At 46.6% G+C, this 14,642-nt stretch overlaps 1 protein-coding gene across 4 annotated transcripts in view; it reads right to left on the bottom strand.

Moving 5' to 3' along the window:
• USP40 (ubiquitin specific peptidase 40) overlaps positions 1-14,642 on the bottom strand; it is a 2,045,603-nt gene that overhangs the window by 1,169,535 nt on the left and 861,426 nt on the right. For all 4 annotated transcript variants that reach the window (XM_069616007.1, XM_069616010.1, XM_069616008.1 and 1 more), the window contains 2 exons: positions 13,672-13,753; positions 12,600-12,771 (listed from right to left, as the gene is read on the bottom strand). In XM_069616007.1, coding sequence (XP_069472108.1) covers positions 12,600-12,771; positions 13,672-13,753 — 254 coding nt within the window. The remainder of the gene's footprint in view (positions 1-12,599; positions 12,772-13,671; positions 13,754-14,642) is intronic.

Raw genomic sequence — 14,642 nt, 5'->3', positions numbered from 1 at the left:
GGACCACATGCAGGTCCGTTTGGACAAACATGGGGAGCGGCTGGATGAGGCGGAGGGCCGCATATCTGGAGTGGAGGATCTTTACTGCCTCTGTCTCCGGGGAAATGGCCGGGGTACGAAAAGCCCTGAAAAAGCTCAGGGAGAAGCAGGAAGACTTAGAATCTAGGTCCAGAAGAGATAACATCAGGATAGCGGGTCTGGCATTGTCAGTGGACCAGAGGAGCAGTGAATCCTGAGTGGTAGAAGGCCAGTCCCGGGGGCACCTCCCCGACCACCAATTGCCCGTTGGATGAATTATCGAGACAGGGACACAGTGCTTCGGAAGGCAAGGGAGAAGAGGACGGTTACCTACAGGGGAGATACGATTAAACTTTTCCCAGACTTCTCAGACAAGGCGCAGGCGACAAGAGGGACATTCTTGGATGTGAAGAAGCGGTTACGTGAAAAACATTAAATATGCCATGCTGTTTCCAGGCTAAATTGCAGGTTGAGCATAATGGCCGGTCACTCTTTTTTCAATCACCGGTGGAGGCTGCCTCCTTTCTTGATATGCTACCAGGGGTTTCCGGTCAACGGGAGAATAATGTTCGATTCATGGCCGGGAGCGTTTGCCATCAAGGCACTGTGACCTCCTGTCGCACCCTGATTCATGTGGTTAGTCAGGAGACGGAATAATCGGTGTAGTGCACTGGAGGGTCGGGCTCACAGCTGCCCCTTGAGCGAAAGCTGATGGTGTGTTGTGGGCAAATGGGGATCGGGACAGTTGGGGTACCCGGCGTGGGTGGGTGGGCATTTTCTACAAGTTGAGAAGTGGGGGAGTCAAGCACTGACAAGCTGGGGGGTTGTCGGTTGGGCATGGGTGGGGGTACAGCGATATGTGTGATACTGGAATATATGCTGGTGCAAGGTGCCTTAAGTGCTTTTGTCAGAACATTCCTCGATGTCGACACTTAACCTGACCTGGAACGTCAGAGGCCTTAATAACTCACCCAAATGCCGGAAAGTTCTGCAATACCCGAGACGTCATCGGGTGGGAGTGGCCTTCCTCCAGGAGACCCACTTAACGGCGGACACAGAGTCTAGATTCGGTAAGTGCTGGGGATGCCATAGGTACTTCTCGACTTGCTCCTCCTATTCTAGGGGGGCTTCATCCTGATACATAGTACGGTTGGGTTTCGGCTGACCCGATGGGGATGGCAGGGCACTGCTAGTGCAAGGGATAATCCAGGGTAAGTTATATACGCTGATATGCTATTATGGGCCTAACCAAGATACAACAGACTCTCTACAGTGGATTGAGAGGCAATTGGGGGACATCCCTGAAGGGGAGATTGTGTGGGCAGGGGATTTCAATACAGTCCTGGACCCGGCCCGGGATCGGACGGGCAGCACCCCGCGTCTGGGTAGTAGAAGCTCTGAATAGATAATGCAAACGCTGGTGGTGTGGGGAATGGAGTATTTATGGAGAGAGGGGAACCCGGTGATGGGTCAATGCACACACTACTCGACCCCGTATAACTCGGCTGCATGCATAGATTATTTCTTGGTATCCCATATGCTTTTGGGGCTCACGACTGGGGTGGAGATATTGGCGCGTACTCTCTCGGATCACGCTCCCGTTCTGCTGTCTATCTGCCTGATAGGGAGCGAGCGGTGGGGGGGGGGGTGGTTGAGGCCCTCCTGGAAATTTAAGAGTGAGGGATTATCAGACGCAGTCTTTAGAGAGGAACTGTTGCCCGCTATTGATTCTTACTTTGAGGTTAATGAGTGGTTGGTGACCTCGGTGGGCACTCTGTGGGAGGGATTCAAATGTGTGATTAGGGGGGTGTGCATAGGTAAGGAATTGGGAATTCTTAGACGGATACGGAAGGAGTTGGCCGACAAGGAAGAGGAGATTCGTATCTTGCAGTTAGGGGCCCCTACGCCGACCAAAACGCAACAGGGGGAAATCATGCAGAGACTCCAGGAGTTTCATGCTCTCGCTCAGAGGGAGGTGAAATATTTGTGGGACAGTGTAGCCCCTCGCCAGTATGGGGAAGGACAGGCAACTAGAATGAGTGGACAGGAAGACAGAATTACTGTAATCACTGATGAGGGCGGGGTGGATCAGTTCGAAGATGAGAAAATCGTTCTAGAATTTCAAATGTTTTAAAGCCGTTTGTATTCCGCTCAGTCACGGGCCACAAAGGAGGATATAGAGGCATTTCTGGACGAGTTGAGCTTATATTGATGCTCGGATGGGCAAAGGGTGTGGTTGAATAGACCATTAACAATGGAGGAGGTGGTTGAGGCTATCGGGTCGTTACCGGGTGGGAAGGACCCTGGCCCATGACGGCTTAACAGCCGAGTTTTATAAAACTTACGTGACTAAATTAGCGCCGTTCTTACTGCAAGTCTATCAGCAGGCAGTGGCGAGGGCCGACTCCCAGAGTCCCTCAGAGAAGCAGTGGTCGTATTGCTAAAACCTGGTAAACTGGCCGGGGATTGTTCCTCGTATCGGCCGATCTCGCTTATTAACATTGACAATAAAATACTGGCCAAAGTATTGGCTGGCAGATTGACGCCGTTGATGACGACCAGGGTCAGGGCTGACCAAGCAGGATTTATCCCAGGGCGGTCGACATTGTTCGGGCTGAGCAGAATGTTCGGTCTGAGGGAGGCACTATCGGGCAGCGAACCAGCGATAGCGGCCTTATTAGATGCTGCTAAGGTGTTTGATTCCGTCGAGTGGCCGTTTTTGTTTGCGGTTCTGCACAGGCTGGTACTGGGAGACCTGTTCATTTCTACGACATCCTTGTTATAGAAGGACCTGATCGCCAGGGTGAGGGTGAATGGACAAACAACAGAGCTGATACCAATTGAGCGCGGGACGTGCCAGGGGTGCCCGTTGTCCCCCTTGCTTTTCACCCTAGCTATTGAGCCGTGGGCAGAGCGGGTAAGGGAATTACATTTACATTGGGGAGTCCAGTTACACATTCATCGGCTGGTGATTTCGCTATATGTGGATGATATGGTCCTGTTTATCCGCCAGCCCGAAGTCAATTTAGACCCGAATTATCGGGCCTTAAAGTGAACACCAAAGTCAGTTATATTTCCGCTGACCGCGTCAACGGCCCAGTTCCAAGATATTTGGGGATTCCAATGGGAACTAAGCAGTACCAGATATCTGGGGGTCACAATTGCCAGGGAGGTGGGGGTGGTCTACCGTAGGAATTATTTGGACACACTTGAGTCTGCCAAATTTGCAATGCACAGGTGGAATTCACTCCCACTCAACCTTTATGGTAGGATCTCTGTAGTTAAGATGACCATTCTGCCCCAGTTTCTCTAGGTATTCCTCAATGTGCCCATTGTAGTACCTAAGAAGTATTTCCGGGATCTTCGTTCCGCTGTATCTAGTTTTATTTGGGCTGGCAAAAGGGCTCGAATATCGTGGGACAAACTGGTGGCACCCATCCGGGAGGGGGGCCTGGCCTTGCCAGATTTCGAGTTATATTATACGGTGGCTCGGAATCGCAGTTGAGTGCCGGCATGTAGAAATAGAACGTTCGCTTGCATCTCCAGCACGGTTACTGTTAGGCAGAAACCTGTGCAGTTCCCTTTGGGAACACTGCAAAAGATTTAGGACTACAGGTGTTAGCAGTAAACCCACTTGGTAGCAGTCTGTACCACCCATATTTAACTGGTAGCTGTGGCTGAGCAGTCAGACTTCCCTCAAGAAGAGTTAGGCAGTATGCAAAGTATGCACAATAGGCACTCAGATACAATAATAAAAGCAAACACTGACCAGAGCTTTGGTATCAAAGTATATAATTATTTATTTAAAAACACACTGTTTGAAACACTCCAGAACTCTTATTGTAAAACACTCTAAACAGTTACTATTATAATATACACAACCCTTATTCCTTATCAGATAAGTCTTAGTTAACACCACTTATTTCCAGACAGAGGTGAGCGCTTAACTATAGATGGCACTCCAATAAGTTCATGAAGAAGGGAGGGAAAAAGACAGAATATGGAAAGATACACCGCTCTAAGATTTAGGAACACTTTTAGCAAGGCAGAAGAGCAAAAGTCACTTGTGAGCCAAAGTCCATAGGCTGGGCCCACTCTTAGAGAGAGCAGAGCACAAATGCGCCCAAGATCACACAGTTACACTAGGCTTTGAAAGTCTTGCAGAGAGTTCGAAAAGAGTTTAGAGAGGCTCAGAAAAGTTTAGCCAGGGTGTCCCAGGCTAACCCAGGTTCGAAAGCCGGGGGCTAAATCTACCCCATACAGTCTGTGGCAAGGGAAGCCAGGCGGAACATGGTACCTTAAGTGGGAAGGATCCTCCAGCGGTGGCAGTTGTTCCTGGCAGCGGGTGCAAGTCTCGGCGTCGTCCAGGGGAAGAGAAGATCTCGACTTGGAGGCAAGCTGAAGGTCGTTGCACTGCCATAGAAAAAACCAGCCGGAGAGTTTTCCAGTTAAAGGTATTACCCTTTATTTCGCGGTCGTGGTAAAACGTGGTATTCCGGTTGCCGGGGTGCTTGGCACAGGCAAGACGGGCACGAGATGCGTCGGGAAGGCGAAAAGACGGTGAACTGGTTATCCCCACCAGTCAAAGGAAGAAGACTCTCCGGCAGGAGATCTCCTCTGTCGTTGGGAAAAGTGGTGAGACGGTCCAGCAGGGCTCCACCGGTGGTGTCGTCGTGGCAGGTTGGCTCAGCTTCTCCCTCGTCGGATTCTTAGGTCCTGTGGCGTCTTCTGAAGTTCCAGTCCCCAAAGCCCTGCTTTTATGCAGAAAACCCCCATTCACTGAGCCTAGCTGTCACTCAAACATGCTAAGTGGTGAGCCGGCCGGCTCACCACTTGGGCCAATCAGGACGGAGTGCGACTTGAGTTGCCTAGGCAACTCAGTCCAGGGTGCCTAAATCCCCCTCCATCCCTCCTAAGTACCCCAGACAGAGTAGCACCACTTTGGAGGGCTTCTGTGGAGAAGCCCGCCAAAAAGTGGAACAAAGGGCTCGACTTGGGTTGGAGTCACAGAAGAGAACACAAACGCCATTTTAGAACTGAGTTTTGGCAAAAAATACCAACCGGAGAATTAATAATAATTAAATAAACCGGCGGTATGTTCGAGGCGATCGTAATTAAATAAATAAAGATAGTAGCCTCGAACAATGGGAAAATCCCATAGAGAAATATTTGCGGTTGAATATAAAAAGTAGTATCCGCTGCCACCAGCCAAAACTCGATCGGGGGGACGGAGACACCCCCTCGACTAACAGACCCCAGGGCAATCGAATTGCCCCAGCCAGTACGTCCACAATATGATGGTTTGTACTGGTTCTGTTCAGAATTTAAGACTAGTAAAGTGAATGGTGACTTTACATACCCTGGGAGACAGTAGTCAGTCCCAGGGTGTGGAGTCTATACTGGGGGGTCACTATGACACCCCAGTGTTACTGCACTGAGGGTGCTGTGTAACACACATCACAAAAACACATGCAGCCCTATGGAGTAAAAGACCCCATAGCCCATTAAACACATCTAGAGTCAAAGGAAAAACTCAAATCATGTCCCAGAGTGAGGGTAAAAGAGTCTCACTCTTGGCAGGAGAAAAAAGTAAACCCCGAAAATTCAGCAAAGCTGCTGGGGGACTCACTAGGTTAGGAAATTCAGCCTAAACAGAGAATTCTCCCTAACAGTTACGAGCGATGATACTCAATGTACCTAGCCGTCCATGTTCGGTCCGGAATATGGTCGATCCGACATGTAGGGCCTGGGTCCATCTGGAAAGTAGATCTAGGGGTGGGGGGTGTATTGCATTCACCTGAGCTTCCAGTCACATACATTCCAGGTATCCCCCTGACCAATGAAAAAGGTTTTGTGGCTATGATGAAAAGGCGGAGTGTGTTAAAATTTGGTGATCTGTTTCCGAATGGGAGGTTTATAACCACGGACCAATTTAGGGAGAGAGGGGCCCCGTCTTCGCTGGATATATTCTTGTATTATAGGATACTGGTGACACTGCAGAGACGTTTTGTCTTTCCCCGAGCAACCGCACGTGTCAGACATGCTCTCGAAGACGATACAGGGGAGCGTGCGGCGCCGGGTGACATCCACACTGTATGCATGGGCTCTGAAGGACAGGATGGCGGCTGTGACACGTGAGGTGTGGGAGCAGACGCTGGGCAGGGAGATATCAGTCGCCACGTGGGGGTACTGTTGCGAGATGATTCAGAAGGGGGCGATATGCTCTAGATTCAAGCTGATTCATTTCAAGTTCTTACACCAGTATTATTCCCCAGCCCAGTGGAAGGAATATTTTCCTCAGCAAAACGGTTCCTGCCTTAGATGTGGGCAGGCGGCGGCAGACTTTCTTCATGTGGCATGGGATTGTGGGGAAATACAGAGTTACTGGGAGCGGGTCTTTGACGTGTTGGGGGAAATACTGGGGGTCCGAATAACTCCAGATCCCATGATGGCTTTGCTGGGATACACGGAACAGATACCTAAAGAGACCAGGAAGTTGATTGGCCTTGTCTTGATCTTAGCAAAACGGAGAGTGGCTATGGGATGGAGCAAGAAACATGGGTCTAAGGTCACCCAGTGGGCGGCGGATGTTCTGTATTGTAACGACATGGAATTCAGATGGGGAACTTTGCAAAAGCATGGCGGGGGGGGATAGGCGGATGTGGGATGCATAGACATTATGTCTCCTTAAACAATCAGATGCTGGGGATGCTTTGCCTCCTCCACCGCGGAGGGTTGGGTGTGGTTCTTCATCATCGGGGGAAGGCGGACAGATATGAATCCCGTTATGGGCCTGGCGGGTAAGGAACTGCTGGGGACACAAAGTGCCTGAGAATCTGGGTATGCTATTTCTAATGGGCCTTAGTTTGGTTTTACCGTTGGTACCATCTGTGCAATAGACGCTTGTTGACTACGATAAGGACTGGTTCATTCCAATACTTGTCATGGCGTCTATATTGTTATTTAATTGTCGCCTAGCCATCTGTCATGCTACTCTGCTCGCACGTACCAGGGGATGGGGTGGGGGGCGGGGGGGTTTAGGAGGGACTGTTTTCAGAATTGTTGTAATTGGAATGTCAATAAAGAAAGTTTTTTTTAAAAAAAATAGAATTAGCCATGTGGACAGATCGTGGGAGGCCACACTATTCTGATGAACAGGGAAAGATACTAATGTATAGCCAAACTATCAAGGTAGTGTGACCGAGCAGTAAGGCTTGGACAGAAGATGGGGGGAGTGGCGAAGCATTCAGTTAAGCACAAGCTAAGTACTCCTAACAACAGATGCCAGGCAGAATGTATACAAATACAATTATTTATTGAGACCTTCAACAATCTTGCAATAAAAGTGTACATCTTTCAGTACACCAGTGTAGAATTTATGTTTTGGGGGGGAGCTACTTGGAATAACAGTACCCCCTGATAGCATTTGTCCTTCCTGAAGTTAAGCATAACTGCTCTGTGACAGTTACTGTTTAGATGGAATTTCAGAACAAGCCTTTTGGGAGGATCCTGAGATGCCACCCTAGAGAATGAGTGTGACTGCTGAGATGCCACCCTAGAGAATGTGTGTGACTGCTGAGATGCCACCCTAGAGAATGTGTGTGACTGCTGAGATGCCACCCTAGAGAATGAGTGTGACTGCTGAGATGCCACCCTAGAGAATGAGTGTGTGTGACTGCTGAGATGCCACCCTAGAGAATGAGTGTGACTGCTGAGATGCCACCCTAGAGAATGAGTGTGACTGCTTGCCAACATTTAGCAGAATTGGGATTTGTTATACCAAAAGAAAAGGATTTAGTCATTTTTGGGAAAATGTTAAAATCTAAATTTGGGATAGAGTGCAAAATATGTACGCACTAACAAGGGAAAATCGCTATACTGAGTACACTGAACAGGGCCATATGCCGGGAGTCCCGAAAAGCTACTTGACCAAGCTCTGCTGTGCCAGGTTGTCTTGTTTCATTACATACTTATTTTTAAATATTCTGCCAGTACTTGATTATACTGGGGGCATGGTGCAGCATTGAGCATGAGAAGTGACTCTGCCGCCTCTGTAAACCTAGAAATAGAAATGCACAAACACATTCTCAAAGGGTGCCCTGAATTAAGAGTGCAGTACTGAAAGTACTGGAAGGGCTATGGAGATTTCTGTAACTCAGAAAACAGCAGATAAACACAGTAGTTTTGGTCCAAATATGTTCAGCTGAATCGATTGTCATTACAGCTGCAGCCTATCATATTTGGCTATTACTGGATTTAAAAAAACTGCTGAATCATAGTTGAACAGCAGATTAAGCACATGTGCCTTCATTGATTCTGACTTGATTTTAGTTGGACAACATTCTGGAATCATTAATGTGGAAAAAAAGATTTGTGGAATTAATTTGCATTTGAATTTTTTTATTGTAAAGTGAGGTAGTTATTTATATGTGACTATTATTGTTTTAGTGTTCATCAATTGTATTTTATGGTGCAAAACCTTTTAGCTATATGCACAATTATATAAAAAGTAAAAAAAGAAAGTGCACATGGTAAAAACATGGTAGAAAACTAACCACTGGCACCAGCCCACCCTTGACACACAAAAAAGGTAACAATGTTAAAAGGAAAAAAGAAAAGGGACACAAAGTACCCATGCAGCAGGTGATGTTTGCAAAGTAAAGGAAAGGAATCTTGAAAAGGGGGCATGCTGCATTGGTAGTCATATGGACCAGTACCTCCAAAAGAATTGCGTGAGGCAAAGAAGGTAAAGGAAAAAAGACTTTACTTGCCTCCAAAAATCAGAACCAGGTTCAAGCCATAGCAAAAAACTGCAGGGTCCACTGATCCCAATGTAGGGAATGCTGCAAGTAGAAAATCTTCTCTGCTTCCACTTACCATTGGAGAGTCTAGTTTTCAGTTTATGTGACACGCTGATTTACCATTATGTTTGATGGTTAAACATTCCTCTCCAGAGGGTTGTGCAAAAATCTGCTCAACACAATCTTTCAGATCTTTCTCTTCAAATACCTTAAAATTGACAAGTGTCTGTTAATCTTCCCGCTGCACCCCCCAAGTTTGGCGCAGTACAATCAGACTGCGGCATCCAAAAAGCTCACAGTCAGTTGGGCCAGCAGCATCTGCAGAATTCTACTAGACGGGTCCAGGTAGTTTTGCCTGTTAGATTTGTTTTGCTGGTGTTGGGCAAGATTTCCTTTTTGCTGTTTCCCCTCCATAGGCAGGCATGGAAACACCACAAAATGTTGCTGCTGTTTTAAACCTGTCCTGATTTTTAAGGTAGGTAAAACCTTTTTGATGCATTTACCTTGCTTAGCTCATCTGTTTTGAGGCACTGATCAGTCCCTAATGCTATTAGTGGAGGGTGACTCTGTCCTCATTTATAAAAGTCCTTGTTTCTTTTACAGTACACACATCACATGCCATTACAGTGAGGTGCAGTAGAAGTAATTTAAATCCTTTTAACATTTGTTTAAAGTGAAATTCGGCTACTTGCATGACGTATTCAGAATGGGCTGGAGTCAGCAGATATTTTTCTACCTTATTTTTTACGTTTCTTGTGTGCCCTTTTGCATTGTAACGCATAATGCCTTTTCGAGTACCATATACTCTAAAATGGCAGTACCACAAGATTTTGTCTTATCCTTTGGCCATCTTGTCTTTTGATTTTCTGCCCACCCTCCCAGGGCAGAGTATTTCATATAAGGCAAGTCCTTTCCCATGCAAAGTGGCGATAAGCATTTGTGGCTATATACAGGGGCTGGGACTACCTTGTCCCAGTCTACATCCTGGCCAAAGCGTGTCTGTTGCTTGACAGATGTGGTGGGCAGAGGCTATCCAAGACTGGACAGCCTCTGCTAGTTTGAATGGTGAAGATCTTTGCTATTGGAGGGCTCCGGGGCAACTTTAGCTCATATTTAGGTTTAGAAGACGAATCCTGTAGCCATTCTTCAGATCATCATTTGAGCAAAGACCCCTTCAAAGAGGAGCATCATGCTGTAGAAATGTGGATTGTCGCTGCAGTCAACTACAATTACCCCAGTCCCAAGAAGCCCTGCTCCTTTGTCTGATCTCCTGAAGGCCTTCTTTTGGACTTCAACCACTGAACCAGTGGGAACAACCAGTCTCGATCCCGCTCGAGGATCCTGCCCTTAGAAGCATTAGGAAGTGTTCTGTGACCACCCTGTGGACTGACCAGCTTCCAACTGGACTACCTTGCTGTATCAGTTGACGTCCCGAGTTTTGACTTGGGATTCTGCTGATCACTAACTGGTGAGACAAGGGGTCTTCCCCTGTAATTGCAGCTCTCCAGCACAAAGAGGGTCTTTGGTCTTCACCACAAGGGTCTCTTTCCACCAACTGAGAGCAGTGTTCATAGAGGTTTCCTCCCTGCATCATGTCTTGGGGCCGCTAGAGGACATCACCATCGTTGCGGCTGCTTTTTAATCGTGGCAGGGACGTCTAGCGATAGGAACCATCTTGCCAGAGGGCGGATACTCCGACTAGCCTGACCTAAATACAGACTCCGAAAGTGACCTCTGCAGAAGCGACCCTTGGAGCCCTTCGAACAGAACCAAGGCACGAAGGACGGTCCAGCACAGTCAGGAGCCTGAGAACTGGTTTCTGACAGAATCAGAGTACAGGGGGTGAGTTAACACCTTCAACCCCCCCGCCCTCACCTCACCATAAGGTACAATGGGTGGAAAGTCCTGGTCATGATCAGTGGAATTCTGGCCAAGGACGCATCTGGGCTTCCCCTAAGGTGATGGGATTGGGAGAGGATCGCCTAAGAACTTTGCTTGTTTTGTTCAGAGACTTTGCCAACACTTGTTAAGCCTTCAAAAAAGACTCCTGGCTCGCTGCAAAGGGTTAACTTTGGGGCTTGTGAATTTTAGGGCCCTATGCTCCATCTCTTATCAATGGAAATACTTTTAAAATAAAGGACCTTATTTGCTATAGGGTTGTGTATTTTTTTACTACTCTTACTTACATGTTTGCCAACTTAACTTTGTTTTCTGTAATGCCTTTACTATATTTAGTGCTTTGTCAAATTGACATAACTGTAAAAAGTACTGTAGTTGATTTAGAAAGAAGTGCATGTACATAGATCAATAGCGTATGTTTAGTAGTTCACTTACCTATGGTTTTAACTGATAAGAGTATGTTCAATGCCTAATAAATATATTTGTATACATTCTGCCTAACTTGTATTAAGAGTTCTGTGTATGCGCTTAACAAACCTTTCATACCCACCCTCTCCTAAGTCTTACTTCTCAGACACACTACCTTAATAGAGTTTGGCTAGACAGTGTCCTTTTCTGTTCACCAGCATCAGCACAGTGTGTCATCTCAAAATCTGTCAACAGGACTGATCCATCTTCACAGCTGGTTTTTAAGGTGAACTAGCAGAATGTTTGTGTGCTTTAGGTATTGACAGAACTCGAGTGATGACGGTTTTGTGCAGCATGTTTGGGTTTTTCCACAGGGATGCCCTTAGTGGCGAGACTCGGAGCAGTGTTTTGAATCTCCTGGTGGTTTATGTTTCATACTGCCATGTATGCCTATAGATGAAGGATGCTGTACCTTTTTTGTGGGCCTTTGGAGACTCTGTTGCATCTTTGGCATTGGCTGAGCCCGGATCCGCTGGTCAGCTTTTCTGTGCCCTCAGATTTTTGTCCACCACGGTTTGTTTACTGTGCTGCTCTACCTAAGGTGAATTACAGATATGAAGGCTGGCTGGAATCTCAAGAGGTTTTTCTTGGATTATGGAGTCTGGGGGGACTGTCTCTTCTGGGTCCGATTCACATTCATCCCCCCGGTGACTACCGCAAACACCTCAGATGGGCTGTGCAGCTTCCAAAGATCACAATGCCCAGAACAAATGTTTGACTCTTTAGAGTCTTTGTTTTACATTTTGTACATGCCGAACAAGCCTCCTTTTTATGGTACCTAGGAGACAATGATTAAACACTTTGGGTCCACCCAAAGTAATTTGGAGTTGCACTTATGACAAAATGTGAACAGTATGTTCTCTATTGAGTCTGGTACAATTGGGGTGTGTTGGACCAACAAATTACAAGCATATGTACATTGCACGTTATTCTCATATTGACCTGGCCATAAAACACCTTTTATTCGGGGGGGCGAGTATGGATGTCTATTGTTTTGTCATGTCTGCAACAATGTCGAAGTTGTTACATCATTAGTTTCAAGGTTGGCGTTTCACTGTTTGTTGATCAAGCTCTGACTATTTCTCCTATGACCACGTATAGGCAGAATAAGCATCTGGGGGCATAGACCCCCCCCAAGAACATTGTTGAATAGTTGGAGGAACAACAACACATGGTAAACAACTTGTAATACTCTCAGCCAACAAGTGGATGGCGGAATATTCATAGCTTGAGAAACTTCGCAAAACCACTTCATGTTAGTTCACAAAATACTTGGTAGTTAAGGCCATAGCACAGCATACAAACAAATACCGTAGAATCACACATAAGGAGCAGTTGCAATGCTATCAGCTAGAAGAGTGAAACGCATGTAGGGGCAACCTAACCCTTGCATCGAAGAACTACAGAAAGTACCTGATAAACATCATATCGCAAATCGCCCAAGGTCTTGCTCTGGTCAATGGTGAAGTCCAGTACGCACTCTGACCTAGAAGAGGATGGGTGGAGCGCACCATCATCATATACATAATGGTGTCCTAAGTGGAGCTTCAACTCCAAGAGGGTGATCTCTGCAACAGGCTCGGCCCTTCAATGGCAAAATGGAAAAAAACAGCGCATGAGTAAATGTCCAAAAGCAAAAGATGCGACTGCAATGTTAACAATAACTGTACAGTTATTAGAGTGGTTATCTACGCCTGATCAATGCCCATGGATCCACATTTCCAGATCTATCCCCATACCCAGATCTGACCTCAAAGGATCCTGCTGTAGCTGCCCAGTTTACATCCGCTCATCCATTTCAGTAGCAGTTCATGCTCTCCCTAATTTCCCAATGACCTACTCCCTTATTCAGCAGCCTGCGTTCCCCCTCCCCGGGTTTACAATCCCTGCACCCTTTCTTCAGCACTTCTTGCTTTTGCTGCATTTAGTTATTTTACAGCTCTCGCAATTGCAGTTCCTGCTGTCACTGCCTCAGCCACTTCAATGCTCTACCCTTAGTAGACCCTCCCCACTTTCACTTCAATCTCTGCTCTCCAACATACAGTACTTCCATTCTGTCCCTGCCCATTTGTGCATTTTCTACTCAATTGTCTTCTAATAATCCGTTCTCTTGCCCCTTCAAAGGTTCATGCTCCCATGCCCTCCATCTCTCACCACTTTCAGCAGTTCTTACTAGCCTTCTTCCTTCCCCTGCATCCCTTTACCTTTCAGCAATTCTCCCATCACCTCTGGACCCACATTCTTGCTCTCCCTCCTTTTAGTCTTTCTCTCTCTCAACCATTGTAATAGATCTTGCTCTCCCTTATATTACTTTTCACCCTTTTTTCATGCTCCCTGCAGTTCTTGATGTATCCATGTCCATTGCTTACCCCTTTCAGAGATGATGTTCTCTTCCCTTCCAGTGTGTTCAAGGTTAGCAAGTGTCTGTGGCCTGAGTATCATGGGGCTAAATTTGTAAGAATAGCTGCATGGTCACGTGGGTTACCTTTTTGTCTCTAGTTCCAGGTTAGCAGACTCCATCTCCTCCAGTAGATGTTGGGGGACCTTGTATCTTGGATTGTGTTTAGCTGGAATCAAAAAGAAAACTGCTTAGTGTGTGCCCAAGTATCACATGTTCTGCTCAATAGATGGGATACATTATACTCACCGTAATCATATTTCAGATGCTTGTATATGCTTAGATTCACATGCTATGCATAGGCCAACATCTAGTGGTAACCGCAGAATATTACATTTTTTTGTTTTCAAACCTCAAAAAGGGACATCGACAGGGCGTGCCAGTAATACTATCCCTAGTGTGACGTTTACTGTACCCATGGTCCTTCACGTGTCAAGGTCCCTCAGATTGTTTTGTTTCTGACATGAGAAAGCATGAAGTGTAGCGTGAGTACAGGTGTAATAAAGCAGTTGAGAGTAGATAAACGTGGGGAAACATCTATGCACCTTCTACTCCACAGCGGAGTAAGGGTGGCGCATGTGAATCTAAGCAGATACATGCATCAGAAATACAATTACGGTGAGTAATGTGTCCCTTCTAAGGCTTGTGATTCTGCTTAGATCGAATGCTATGCATAGATTAGCGAGCAGTGTCTGGAGAAGTTGGTGAGTTGTAAGAAGGTACAGCGGCAAATAAATGTTTTAGCACTGCTTGTCCACCTGTGAATCTGCTATAGAATGTGTATAGAGCTCCATGTTGCTGCTTTGCAAAATGCCGTCCAGCAATAAATGCCAGAGTAGCTCCTGTACTGCCACTAGAGTGAGCTCTTGGTGTGAAAGACAGTCTTGTTTGATAGAGTAGCAGAGTTGTATGCACTTCATTATCCATCTGGAGATGGTTTTTTCTTTTGAACGTGACCACCTTCCCTGCCAAGTGCCATGGAGACAAACAGTTGGTCTGTTTTTTGTAACTGCCTTGTTTACATAGAAAAGGAATGCCCTCCTTACATCTAGTGTATG

The sequence above is a fragment of the Ambystoma mexicanum genome, chromosome 9, assembly GCF_040938575.1.
Source record: "Ambystoma mexicanum isolate Mex_15411 chromosome 9, UKY_AmexF1_1, whole genome shotgun sequence".
Taxonomy (NCBI): Eukaryota; Metazoa; Chordata; class Amphibia; order Caudata; family Ambystomatidae; genus Ambystoma; species Ambystoma mexicanum.
The sequence above is the reverse complement of the archived record's forward strand: the minus strand, read 5'-3'. Positions and strand labels throughout refer to the sequence as shown.